Source organism: Hypanus sabinus, chromosome 2 (genome assembly GCF_030144855.1).
Source record: "Hypanus sabinus isolate sHypSab1 chromosome 2, sHypSab1.hap1, whole genome shotgun sequence".
Classification (NCBI taxonomy): domain Eukaryota; kingdom Metazoa; phylum Chordata; class Chondrichthyes; order Myliobatiformes; family Dasyatidae; genus Hypanus; species Hypanus sabinus.
Window position 1 is genome coordinate 118,217,550 of NC_082707.1, and position 14,568 is coordinate 118,232,117.

Here is a 14,568-nt window from a genome sequence, read left to right on the forward strand (position 1 = left end):
ATCCAAACTCCCTCCATTTCTGTGAATTGGTACACTTCCATTGATACCTCCATATTATTGTCCATTCTTCCTCAGATATAATTATTTACTGTGCATTGTAAATCAAAATCCTTTGTTGTTTTTATAATGGCCAGAAAGGGAGAAGGGTGTGTTGGGGAATGTGGACTGGGAGCAAAAGAGATGTTAACCCAAGAAAGTTTGTGAACTACTGTTGTAGCATTTCTACAAGTTGCTTGTCCGTGGAGCCCTTTTGTCACTATTTTCAGAATCAGAATCGGAATCGGGTTTATTATCACTGGCATGTGCGTGAAACACTTTCTACAATACACTTACATGATCTAATTCTCTTCACTCTCTTTCACCTTTTTAGACTGTTAATGGCAATGTGGAAGCAAAGTGTGTGTGTTTCTACCGGAGACGAGACATTTCGAGCAGTCTGATTGCACTTGCCGACAAACATGCAAGTAAGCGTTTTAACATAATGTAAATGTTTAATATGACATTGTCTACAAAGCCTGTCCCACCACTCTGAAAAGCTGGTGGAGAGATGCGTTCCCCAGGTTTTTCACAGTGGTATTATTCCTCCTCGATGTCACACTTGTTGTGGTGTTGCTTTAGTCCCAAAGACACTGCTGCTAGAATTTTGATGTTTATGTTTGGAGTGAAATTTTAAATAAGGTCAAGAGCCAAGCTGAACACCGGTGAGGTAATTGTCAAGAAAGTTATAAGAGGTCCAGGTACAGCCTCCGGAAAGCCATCTCACGGGTGAAGAGACAATGCAGGACCAAACTTGAATTGAGGAAGGATGCTTGGCAGGTGTGGCAGGGCTTGAATGCTATCCCTCTTATAAAGTTAAATCAAGCAACGTAGGAGACAGCAGGGTTTCACTTCCAGATGAGCTCAATGCCTTCTACGCTCGATTTGACTGTCAAAACCTGGAGGAACCATCATGAACTCCCACAACCCCCGATGATCCTGTAATTTCAGTCTCTGAAGCCAAAGGGTGAACAGCCTTCAGGAAGTGAACCCACAAAAAACATCCAGCCCAGATGAGCACTTGGCCAGGTACTAAAGACCTGTGCTGATCATCTGGCTGGCATGTTCACTGAGATCTTTAACCTCTCACTTTGACTGTGTGCTATCCACCTGCTTCAAGCAGGCTTCGGTTATACTGGTGCCCAGGAAGAACGCGTTGATCTGCCTCGATGACTATTGCCCAGTAACACATCTACAGTGATGAAGTATTTTGAGCGGTTGGTGATGAAACATATCAGCTCCTGCCCGAGAAGCAACTTAGGTCTGCTGCAATTTGCCGACTGGAGCAACAGGTCTACAGCAAACATCACCTCGTTGGCTCCTCACTCAACCCTGGAACAGCTGAACAGCAAAGCTGCATACATCAGGTTTGACTACAGCGCAGAATTCAGTACCATCATCCCCTCAATACTAATCATTAAGCTCCAAGACCTTGGCCTCAGTACTTCCTTGTGCAATTGGGTCATGCATACCTCAGTTGCAGACCCCAGTCAGTTTGGATTGGCAAAAATATTTCCTCCACCATCAGCACAGGTGAGCAAGGCTGTGTATTAGCCCCCTGCTCTACTCATTTTACACTAATGACTATGTGGCTGAGCACAGCTCCAATGCCATGTTCAAGCTTGCTGTCATAGGCCAGATCAAAGGCAGTGTTGAATGAGCATATAGGAGGGAGATTGAAAACCTGGCTGAGCAGCGCCACAACAACCTCTTACTCAATGTCAGCAAGACCAAAGAACTGTTCATAGACTTCAGGAGAGGGAAACGAGGATCAGAGGTGGAGAGAGTTAGCAACTGTAAGTTCCTAGGGGTTATTATTTTGGAGCACCTGTCCTGGGCTCAGCATGTAAGTCCAATTACAAAGAAAGCAAGGAAGCACCTCTACTTCCTTTGGAGTTTGCGGAGATTTGGCATGACATCTAAAACTTTGACAAACTTTTATACATGTGTGGTGGAGAATATATTGACTGGCTGCATCACAGCCTGGTATGAAAACACCAATGCCCTTGAATGGAAAATCCTACAAAAAGTAATGGAAATGACCCAGTTCATCAATGGTAAAGCTCTCTTCACCATTGAGCACATCTACACAAAACGCTGTTGCACGAAAGCTACATCAATCATCAGGGACCCCCCCCCCCCCCCCACCCAGGTCATGCTCTCTTCTCACTGCTATCATCAGGAAGAAGGTACAGAAGCCTCAGGACTCACATCACCAGGTTTAGAAACCGTTATTATCCTTCAACCTTCAGGCTCTAGAACCAGAGGGGATAACTTCACTCTACTTCACTTGCCCTATCACTGTGGAGGCATTGTGGCCATTTGTCCTACCAACCCACATATCTTTGGGATGTGGGCAGAAAGCTAAGTGGTCATAGTGAGTATCAGCTCAACCTGCGTGGACAGCACCGGAGGACAGAATTGAATCCAGGCTACTGAACATAAGAGCATAGGAAACAGGAGCAGGGTTCGGCCATCTGGCCCGCTGAGCCTGCTCCACCATTCAGTAAGATCTCACCATGGACTCATCTCCACCTTCCTGCCTTTTCCCCATAACCCTTATTCCCCTTCAATGCAAAAATCTATCCAATCTTGCCTGAAGTATATTTACTGAGGTACCTCCACTGCCTCATTGGGCAGAGAATTCCACAGATTCACCACTCTCTGGGAAATGGAGTTCCTCCTCACTCCATCCTAAATCTACTCCCCCGAATCTTGAGGCTATGTCCCCTCCTTCTAGTCTCACCTACCAGTGGAAACCTCCCTGCCTCTTTCTTATCTATCCTTTCATAATTTTATATGTTTCTATATGATCTCCTGTCATTCTTCTGAATTCCAGTGAGTGCAGTCCCAGACAACTCAGTTTTTCCTCATAGTCTAACCTCCTCATCCCTGGAATCAACCTGGTGAACTTCCTCTGAACCTCCACAGCCACTATATCCTTCCTCAAGTAAGGAGACCAGAACCTCATGCAGTACTCCAGGTGCAGCCTCACCAGTACCCTGTACAGTTGCAGCATAACCTCCCTGCTCTTAAATTCAATTCCTCTAGCAGAAGGCCAACATCCCATTTGCCTTCTTGACAGCCTGCTGCACCTGCTAACCAACCTTTTGTGATTCATGCACAAGCACTCCCTTCTGCACAGCAGCATGCTGCAATCTTTTACTATTTAAATAATAATCTGCTCTTCCATTCTTCCTTCCAAAGTAGATGACCCACATTTACCAATATTGTATTCCATCTGCCAGACCCTTCTCCACTCACTTAATCTATCTAAATCTCTCTGCAGACTTTCCGTATCCTCTGCACAATTTTTTCCCCACTCAATTTAGTGTCATCAGTAAACTTAGATACACTACAATCAACTTCCTCTTCCAGATTGTTAATGTATGTAGTGAACTGTTGCAGGCCCAGCACTGACCCCTGTGGCACACCACTCACCACTGATTGCCAACCAGAGAAACACCCATGTAACCAACTCTCTGCTTTCTATTAGTTAACCAATGGTCTATCCACGCTAATACATCACCCCCAAATCTATGCATCCTTATCTTATGGATAAGTCTTTCATGCGGCACCTTTTCGAACACCTTCTGGAAAAAGTAAATAACATCCATCTGTTCCCCTCTATGCATTGACCCAGTTATATTCTCAAAGAACTTCAGTAAGTTTGTCATATAGGACCTGCCTTTGCTGAATCCATGTTGTGTCTGCCTGATGGATCCATTTCTTCTTGCTATTTCTTCTTTAATGATATCTTCAAGCTTTTTCCCAATTACAGATGTTAAACTAACTGGCCTATAGTTACCTGTATTTTGCCTACATCCTTTCTTGAACAGTGGTGTGTCATTTGCCTTCTTCCAATCTGCCAGGACCTGCCCAGAGTCCAGAGAATTATGGTAAGTTATCACCAAAGCCTCTAGTATAACTTTTGCCATTTCTTCCATCAGGACCAAAGGACTTACCTATCTTCAGGCCCATAAGTTTGCTCAACATTACCTCTTTAGTGATAGCTATTGTTTCGAGGTCCTTACCTTCAATCACATCCTTAACATCTCCCTTTGGCATATGAACGTGCCCACCACCATGAAGACCAACACAAAATAGTCATTCAAACCTCTGTCATTTCCTCATTACCCAATATCAAACCCCACTTCTTGTCCTCCGAGGGACCTGTGGTCACTTTAGCCACTCTCTTCTGTTTTATATAATAATATAAACTTTTACTATCCACTTTTATATTTTGTGCTAGTTTATTTTCATAATCTACCTTCCCTTTCTTTATTGCTCGCTTAGTGCTTACAAGGATAAGTGCCGGGAGGGGGATCGATGGGAAGGGATGGGGGGGACGAATGGACAAGGTAGTCGCTTAGGGAGCGATCCCTGTGGAAAGCAGAAAGGGGGGGGGGAGCAGAAGATGTGCTTGGTGGTGGGATCCCATTGGAGGTGGCGGAAGTTACGGAGAATTATATGTTGGACATGGAAGCTGGTGGGGTGGTAGGTGAGGACAGGGGACAAGGGGAACCCTATCCCGAGTGGGGTGGCGGGCGGATGGGGTGAGGGCAGATGTGTGTGAAATGGGAGAGATGTGTTTGGGAGCAGAGTTGATGGTGGAGGAAGGGGAGGATCAAGAAAGGGGAAGGAGGTGTCGGTATCAGTCCCCCACTTTTCCTTCGCTACATCGACGACTGCATTGGCATGCTGAGCTCGTTGTCTTCATTAACTTTGCCTCCAATTTTCACCCTGCCATCAAATTTACCTGGTCCATTTTCGACACCTTCCTCCCTTCCTTGATCTTTTTGTCTCTACCTCTGGAGACGGCTTATCAACTGATGTCTACTGTAAACCTATGAATTCTCACAGCTACCTGGACGATTCCTCTTCCCACCCTGTCTCTTGCAAAAATGCCATCCCCTTCTTGCAATTCCTCCATCTCTGCCGCATCTGCTCTCAGAATGAGGCTTTTTATTCCAGGACGAAGGAGATGTCTTTCTCTTTTAAACAAAGGGGCTTCCCTTCCTCCACCATCAACTCTGCTCTCAAACACATCTCTTGCATTTCATACACATCTGCTCTCACCCCATCTGCCCGCCACCCCACTAGGGATAGGGTTCCCCTTGTCCTCACCTACTATCCCACCAGCCTCCGGATCCAACGTATAATTCTCTGTAACTTACGCCACCTCCAATGGGATCCCACCACCAAGCACATCTTTCCCTCCCCCGCTCTTTCTGCTTTCCGCAGGGATCACTCCCTACGTGACTCCTTTGTCCATTCGTATCCCCCATCCCTTCCCACTGATCTCAATCCCGGCACTTATCCTTGTAAGCGGAACAAGTGCTACACCTGCCTTCACACTTCCTTTGTTGCCACCATTCAGGGCTCCAGACAGTCCTTCCAGGTGAGGCAACACTTCACCTGTGAGTTGGCTGGTGTGGTATACTGTGTCCGGTGCTCCCAGTGTGGCCTTTTATATATTGGTGAGACCTGATGCAGACTGGGAGACTGTTTTGCTGAATACCTACGCTCGGTCCGCCAGAGAAAGCAGGATCTCCCAGGATTTAGATTAGTTAGAGATATGGTCGGAGAAGTGGGAAATAGAGTTTAATCCGGGGAAGTGTTGCACCTTTGGAGGTCAAATGTACAGGGGAAGTGTGTAGTTAATGGCAGGACCATCAATTGATGTACAGAGGGATTTTGGCGTCCAAGTCCATAGATCTCTGAAAGTGGTCACGCAAGTAGATAGTGTGATAAGCGGTGATAAAGAAGACACGTTGCCTACCTGCTTTCATTGGTTAGGGCATTGAGTATGAGTTGGAAAGCCACTTCAGGGCAGGGGTTCCCAACTTTTTTATGCCATGGATCGATGTCATTAAGGAAGGGGTCTGTGAACCCCAGGGTGGGGAAACCCTGCTGTAGAGGGTAAGGAGAGGTTGGATAAACTTTGGTTGTTTCCTCTGGAGCGTCAGGAGCTGAAGGGAGATCCGATAGAAGTTTATAAGCTCATGAGAGACACAGATAAGGGTGGGCAGTCCGGATTCGAGTGGGGGAAAGTTTGAGGGGTATGGATGGGGCAAAACTTCCGACACTGAGAATTGTAGGTGCACGGAATAGGCTGCCAAGGGATGTGGTTGAAGCAGATATGATAGTGACATTTAAGCAGCTTTCAGGCAGACTAAATATGCAGGGAATGAAGAGATGGATCATGTGTGGGCCGACGAGATTTAGTTTAATTTGATCTCACGTTCAGCTCAGACATCACGGACCAAAGGGCACGTTCTTGTGCTGTATTGTTCCATGTTCTATCGGTTCATTCGTGTCATCCGGTCACCCACAACTTTCTTCCTCACTGTCCCATGTATAGTTATCTGCAAACATATATTTTACTTAAGTTTTGAGATCTGTGTGTCACTATCAAAGCCAGCAGTCAATGCTCTTGAGAAGGTGTTGGTAAATTGCCTTCTTGAAATCAGTCTTATCCTCTTCTATAATGTTTTTGGGCAAAGATTGTAAACCAGTGGTGATGAAGAATAGTGATATATTTCCAAATGAGTGGAGGGAGCTTGTAGTTTGTGGTGGTCTCTTGGTTTTGCTGTTCTTATCCTGGTGCTAGAGGTGGTGGGTTTAGCTGGTACTGTCAAGGTAGCTTGAGCAGGTAAATGCATTGTATTTTGTAGATGGGGTATACTGCAGCCACAGCGCTCAGTTAATGGAGGGATTACCAATCAAGTTGGATCCATATTCCTCCGTTTCTCTAATTCGTGTGTCTACCTTGCACATGAATGTGTTCTTTTATTCCCCAGTTGTTCTCGTCCTGGTATCTGGAGATATTCTATTCCTGAGTTGATGCATGGAAAGTCTTGGGACTTCATGAGTGAGTGACTTGGCACAGAAGACTCAGAATTGGACCTGTTCTTGTACCCACAGTATTAATGTGTCTGGTCACCCATTCCAAACAGGTCAAAGGGCAGAGGCCAGTCCACCAGTCCTCCAGGTAGCAGCCCAGACTGATATAACAAAACAGTTAGTGAAACAGCAGTGAAGAATCCTCCTACATCTGAGTGCAACAGTATTCCCGGGTCTCCACCCAAGACTTGCTGGTTGACAGTAGTGACAGAAGCTACTGACTTGATGAAGGAAGCCCTGGACACCACCAGAGATAATTGCTGCCCTAAGCACAGGCATGTCTGACAGTACTTTCTGGTAATGCAGTAAGAGAAGGTGATGAGTTCTTTCTTGTTGAAGCTGGTAATTGGCTAGCACTTGGTGTTACCTGCACTTGTTAGTTATGCTTGGGTTTTGTTCCGTGCAGACATGGCTGCTGCAGTTGTTGGAAGATTTGTGAATGGCTTCATTACTGACTTTACCATGGAAGGAAGGTCATTGTGGGAACATTTAAGGGCTTACAACGCTGTCATGAGTGTCCTTGAGCTGGGATGACTACCAGCAACCATATCCATCTTCGTATGTATGAGGCAGGACCCTTAAGCATTTGAATATTTCCCACTCAGTGGCCACTGACTTCAGGTTTATCAGGGCTCCTTGATGCCATGTTTGATCAAACACTGCCTTAAGATCAAGGGCAGTCAGACTCGCCTTGTCTTGTTTCTCGAGTTCAGCTGTCATTTGGAGCTGAGAAATCCTGGCAAAAGCCAAACTGAAGGTTTGAGCAGGATGTTGGTGAGTAAGGTGGCTTGACAAAACCTTCTCTTGTTTTTCTGCTGATTGAGAGTGGCTGGCTCATAATTAGTTTGATTTGGATTTTTTTGTGACGGGATCCACCCAAACAGTTTCCCACGTTGTCAGATAAATGCCAGTGTTGTAGCTGTGCTTATAATATTCAAGTAACATGGCTACAAGTAAGGCTAATTCTGGAGCACGGGTCTTCCGAACTACAGCTGTGACTTTGTCTGGCTGCACAACTGGCCCTCTTGGATGTTCCTTAAGTTCATGTGGCGTGAATCAAATTGACTGGAGACTGGTAGGGATTTCAGGAGGAATCGAGGATAGGTAATTCTCTTTGCACTTTTGCCCAGATGTTGCTGTGGGTGTATCATCCTTGACTTTGGCACTCAAGTGCTGGGCCTGTCATCATGGGAGATGAAGATCTTCTTGGACACTCCTCCCCCATTAGCTCCTTAGAAGACCACTGCCATTCATGACTCTGACTGAATTACAGATCTCCGATCTCGTACGTTGATTATGAGATTGCTTGGCACTCTATTTTGCTTTGGATATGCTGTTAGAATGCATGTACATCCCCCTGCATTGCAGCTTTACCTTGCCAACCTTTTAGTTTGATTGCATAGTGACACAACAAGTGGAGCTTCGGCCTCCTGGTGCCCGAGGCACGGGTTCAGTCCTGACCAAGGGTGGTGTTTGTGTGGGATTTCCACTTACTCCCTGTGATTAGATGGCTTTCCTCCCATATCCCAAAGAGGTGGACTGGGAGATGAATTGGCCATTGTAAGTTGCCCCTAATGTATAGGGGAGTTGATGCTGCAGGGCGGAGGGAACTGATGGGATTGTGCAAAGAATTTGAAATATAAACCGGATTAATGTAAATGTGTAGTTGATTGCTGGTGCAAAGTTAATGGCTGTACCAGAAGCTGCACCTGGTATTCCTAAAAATAGTCGTGGCAGCACCCCATCTGAATCAGATGGCAAATTGTCCGTGCATGTGTGGAGGGGGTGCAATACTTCAGTATGTATTGAGATAGTAAGTATGAATTAGCTATGTTATATAAAGCACTATGTAGCAGAGAGCTTTGCATTTGTATGGTTGCTTTTATATTGAAAGAAATGCATAAACCAAATTAGACACTTCAGGCTCTCACAAACAGCAGTGAGAATATATTTTAATACATTTAATTGAGAGATAAATATTGACCAGGAAACCAGGAATCCCTTTTTTTTTAAACTCTGCCTGATCCAGTATCTGGCACATCGTATTATATCATACACTAATGCTCTGCCTGGATTTGGCTCTGGAGTGGGATTGAACCCCAACTTTCGGGCCTCTTGATTAAGCAGATGAGTCCTGTACTCTCAAATAAAAACAAAAATAAATTGCTGGAGACACTCATCATACGGCAACAGTAACGGGATTAATATTTCATGTTGCAGAATTTTCTGTTTTCTGATGGATGGCATCTTCAGTTTTTTTTTGCCTTTCAATTCAGCCAATGCACTCTTGGGTTTAAGAATGAGAGGTGAATGTGAACCATATAAAATTTTGTTTGGGGCCTGGCAGTCTGGATGCAGGAATGATGTTTATCTTGTTTGGAATACCCGGACTCAGGAGAAAGAGTGTCATATAAACCGGTCAGCCAGTCAGGACAGAGATGAACAGAAATCCCTTCGCTCAGGGAGTAGTAAGTCTTTGGAATTCTTTCTGTGTAAGGGGTCAGTGGAAACTCAGTCATCCAGTATATTTGAGATGGCAGATTTTTGCATATTAAAGGAATCAACGAGTTTTGGGATTAGTGCTGAAAAATGGTGTTGAGGTAGAAGATCAGCCATCACCTTATTGAACAGTGGAAGAGGAAAGCGGCTGAATAGCTTACTTCTCCTGCTCCTGCTCTGTGTGTTCATGATAAATAGTAGTCGGATATGGAATTAACATGGCTGTCAGGTTTGAATGCATACAGTCAAACAGGCGGAAACAGGCCCTCTGGTCCACTGACTTCCTGCCAACCATCAGGTACCCATTTACACTAAAAACATTTCACCATCCACACGTTCCCTGCTGCTCTGCAAGATTCTACCACTCACCTATATATGTACGAGAGGCAATTTGTAGCGGCCGATTACCATCCCAAACTGCAAGTCTTCTGGATATGGGAGGAATCCCACTGTGACAATATAGCTCATATTTGACTCAGTTAGTTGTGGGCCACGCTGTAACTGTAAGCACAGAGCTAGGATGGATGAAAATTAAAGAAAAATTGCAGGTGCTTGGAAATATGAAGCAGAAAATGCTGAAAACACTCAGGTCCATGGAAACCATAGCAAGTGGGAATAAAAAAAAGGATCATTTTTTCTGGTTGGCTGCCAGTGACTAGTGGTGTTCTGTAGAGGTTAGTGTTTGGGGCTGCTTCTTTTTATGCTGTATATTGATGGTTTAGACGATGGAGTAGATGGCATCTTGTGGAACTAAGGACTGATGCTAGACTAAGATTGTTTGATCAGCTGGAATGATTAAAATACAGAACCTCTTAATTTCCAGCTGAGCCCAAGATGGAAAGAGACAAATGGATTTGGATGCAGAGGACAGGAACTCAAATTTCTGGACCAGTCATTTAATGAGTCCCATGAACCAGACGGGTTAACTGATTAACCCAATGGGACTTTAAACCAATAATTAGAAGGGATGAAAATAAAGCCAACCCAAGATGTAGAGTAATCTTGAGCAACAATCTGTTGGAGGAACGCAGCAGGTGTATCTGAGTTCTATGGAGAGGGGGTGGTTATGAATGTGGAAGGAATTGTTGACATTTCAGGTCAAAACCCTACATTGGGACTAGTAACATTGCTTTATGAAGGCCCATGTGTCAAACGATCCCTTTAAAACCAATCTACCAGCACCTTTCAAGGAATTATATATCTGTACTGCCATATCCCTCTGTTCTTCCACTTTCCTCACTGCCCTACCCTTCACTGTGTAATTCCTACCCTGGTTGGTCCTCCCAAAGTGCAACACCTCACACTTGTCTGTATTTAGTTCTATCTGCCACTTTTCAGCCCATTTTCCCGATGGTCCAGATCCTGCTGCAAGCTTTGATAGTCTTCCTCAATGTCCACTGCACGCTCACTCCCAGTGTCACCCGCAAATTTGCTGATCCTGTTTACTGCATTATCGTCCAGATTGTTAATACAAATGACAAACAACAACAGATCCACCACCGGTCCCTGCGGCACACCACTAGTCACAGGCCTCTACTCGAGCGCAAGCATCTACTACCACGGTTGTCATCACCTCCTGAACGGCAAATGACTGAACCTGCTTGACCAGCCTCCTCTGCAGGGTTTTGTCAAAGACCTTGCTAATGTCCAAGTATACAACATCCACTTTCATGGTAACCTCCTCAAAAAACTCTGTAGGATTGGTTAGATATGACCTACCACTCACAAAGCCAAAATCATAGTCCTGTCTATCTTAATACTTATATATCCGGTCCCTTAAAATACTTCCAGTAATTTACCCACTACGGATATCAGATTCACTGGCCTATAATTTCCTGGCTTATTCTTAGAGCCTTTCTTGAACAACTCTAAGCAATATTAGCTGTCCAGCAGTCCTCCAGCGATTTCTACACTTGTCTCCCACAAAGTCTGAGGGGACACCTTGTCAGGCCCTAGGAACCTGCTCAACAAAGTTTGTCTCAAGACAGCAAGCATCTCCTCCCCTGTAATCTGTATATGCCATGACCTCAATGTTGTCTTGCCTCTGTTCGATAGACACTGTGTCCATCTCCCGAGTAAATACACATGCAAAAAAATCCATTAAAGATCTCTCCCATCTCTCTCAACCTCACACACAGATGATCATGCTGATCCTTAGGTGGACTATTTTTGTCCCTTGCTATCCTTTCGCTCTTAATATATCAGTAGAAGCCCTTGGGATTCTCCTTCAGCTTATTTGCCAACGCAACCTCATGTCTCCTTTTCGCCCTCCTGATTTCCCTCTTTAATTCAGTGAAACTGGATAGGCTGGATTTGGTTTTGCTGGAATGAAGGTGTGACATGATAGAAGTCTACAAAATTATGAGAGGAATAGATAGGGTTGCCAGCCGGCGCCTGTTTTCTCTGGTGGGGATGTCTAAATGCAGAGGGCAGAGGTTTAAGGTAAGAGGGAGAACATTTAAAGGAGATCTGAGGGGTAAGTTTTTTCACACGGAAGGCTGGTTTATGTCAGAGGAGGTGGTGGAGGCAGAACAGGAACAACAGTTAAGGATAGGTGCGTGAATGAGCAAGGCATAAAGGGATTAGTGTTGATGGGCCTGATTGTCAGCACAGATGTAGTGGACCAAAGAGCCTGCTTCTTTGCTGCACAACTGGACGACTGGCCTAATTCTGTCTGTACGTCTTATGGTCTTGTAGAATGAGGATAAGAGGGCAAATGGATCAGCCATGATGAAATGGTGGTGCAGAATCAATGGGCTGAATGGCCTAATTCTTATGGTCTATTGCAAAGTAGTTTTGCATATTCAGAAAATATAATTAAAGTGCTACACATGAAGCTATTACCATTATTAATGCTCATGGGATTGTGGTTAATATATGAGCCTAGCCAGAAATTTGAATAAATATTTAGGAATAAATAAGTACTTAGGAATCAGAATGGTGCTTATAGAGTTGCCACAAAATTAAAAACATGGGTTTTGATTGTTTACAATCTATGTCACTACATTAACAGAGGAAACCAAGAATAATGTTTTCTGGTTTGCAGATGATAAATGTGGGATACGGTAATGGGTGGCAAGTTGGGCTGCTGCTAAGGTATTAAAAAGGTATACGCAACACACAGGAGGCTGCAAATGCTGGAAGCTGAAACATGGAGTCTGCTGGAAGAACTCAGTGGATCAAGCAGCATCTGCAGTGGGGAGAGCTGTTGTTAACATTTCAGGTGAAAACCCTACAGCAGGACTGAGGAGATGTCCAGTATAAAGAGGAGAGGGGAAGTGGTGAGTTGGGTGGGTACCAGAGCTAAATGGGGGACCAAGGGGAGGTGAAGGATGACAGGCAGATTGAGCCAGGTAAGGGAGGAGAAAAGTTGGAGTTGGGAGAAAGGTACACAGGTTGGTTAAATGGTGAAGAAAGTAGGAAATGGTGTATGACATGTGGAGGCGTGAGGTTACCTACTTTAAAAGGAAGAATGCAAATGCAGAATTTCTGAAAAACATTCAGAAATCAGAGATGTTTATAGTCAGAAATTTGGATTCTTATATATGAATCAAAGTTAATATGCAGGTACAATAAACAAATGGAAGACATGTAATATTTTAAGGAGATTGAAGTTGTAGGATTAAGGTAGTCATCTTATGGTTGCAAGGGGCTTTGGTCAGATGGCCTAGTGTTTGATGTACAACTTTGGTCTCGTTATCACAAGGGTATTCTTCCTTTGAAAACAATGTCGTGACAATTTACTATTTTTATCCTGGGAAGTCTTGTTGTAATCAGAGCACAGCTGTGCCACCATGGATAGGTCTGGTCTTGTTTACAGAAAGGAATACTTAAAATGACACAGTTGTTTCATGGGGGAGGTTGAGAAGAACAGGTATTTTGTAGAGTTTAAAGCAATGAGGAGTATGTTCACTGAAGTGTGTACAATTCTTGGCTAACGTAACCAGGTTGACCTGAAAGATTCTTTTCTGTGAATGCAAAGTTGAGAACTTGTGGTCAAGACTTAGTGGGCCAATTTGGTTTGAGATACAAGGTTCACAGAATTTTAAAGCTTTAGATTTTTTTCTACTGGAGTGAAGGACAATAACTTGTTGAATTTATTCAGGAGTGGGCTGATAGATTTTTTAGCACGAAGGAAAAGGAGAAAGGACTGGAGTTATAAGACCAGCCTTGATTTTGAAAAGAGAGCACATGCCCTTGCATTAAATCTGTTACCAATTCCGATGCCCTTGTGATCTTAGTTTGTACTCCTCTGTGGCCTGGTTAAAAGCCCTTGAGGTGGTAGATCACAGTGACAGTGTCTCTTCAATCTCAGTTGGAATCTTACTATTAAGTGGGTGGTATTGCCACATGAAATAATGGTGTGTGTGGAAGTTGGCCCTTGAATCCACATGGACTGGTTGGCTGTTACTCCTGTAAAGTTAAGCCTGCAACAGACAGATTGGTGAGGAGAGGAGGTCAGTTTAGCGTTCCTCGTCCCAAAACATTAATTGAAAATGCAGCAAGAGAACCCTGCAGACAATGAAAATCGGAAATAAATAAAGGCAACCATAATTGTTCAGCTGGTTAGGCAATGTCTGTGGAAAGAGAAGGGTGAATTAGAAGGGAAGTTACTTTTCAGTAGCAAAGAGGATGGGGGAAGAGATGGACAGAACAGAGAAAGCATTAATGAAGGGGTGAGATTATTGGATCAATTAGAAGCAGACGATGCTTTTGTCTGTTTATGCATTGCAGATAGCAGGGTTGTGGGACCCATCCAGCACTTGAGACTATATTGATGGAGAGAAAAAATGAATAAAAGTCACAGATTGACAATTTGCAAAACTGGGTAGTGCTGATACAGACAGAGTGAAAGAGCAAATTACTGAAAGTTGGAGAAATGAGTCCGAAAGACAGAAGGTGGGGTGTTACACATAAAAGAGCTGGAGGAACTCGGTGGGTGAGGCAGCGTCTATGCAGGAAAATGAACTATTAATGTTTTGGATCAAGATCCTTCATCAGTCTTGAGTTCTTCCAGATCCTTGTGTCTTGGTCCAAATTTCCAGCTTGTGCAGTCTCTTGTGTCTCCAGAAGATGTGTTGTTGCTCAAGCCAGTGTGGGTTCTCAATCTATCATTCTGGAAGGCAG

General features: G+C 44.3%; 1 protein-coding gene across 2 annotated transcripts in view; it reads left to right on the plus strand.

The window, feature by feature from the left end:
* The window catches only part of mta1 (metastasis associated 1), a 147,833-nt gene that overhangs the window by 18,197 nt on the left and 115,068 nt on the right, over positions 1 to 14,568 (plus strand). For both annotated transcript variants that reach the window (XM_059953214.1, XM_059953203.1), the window contains exon 3: positions 371 to 464. In XM_059953214.1, the coding sequence (XP_059809197.1) occupies positions 371 to 464 (94 nt within the window). The remainder of the gene's footprint in view (positions 1 to 370; positions 465 to 14,568) is intronic.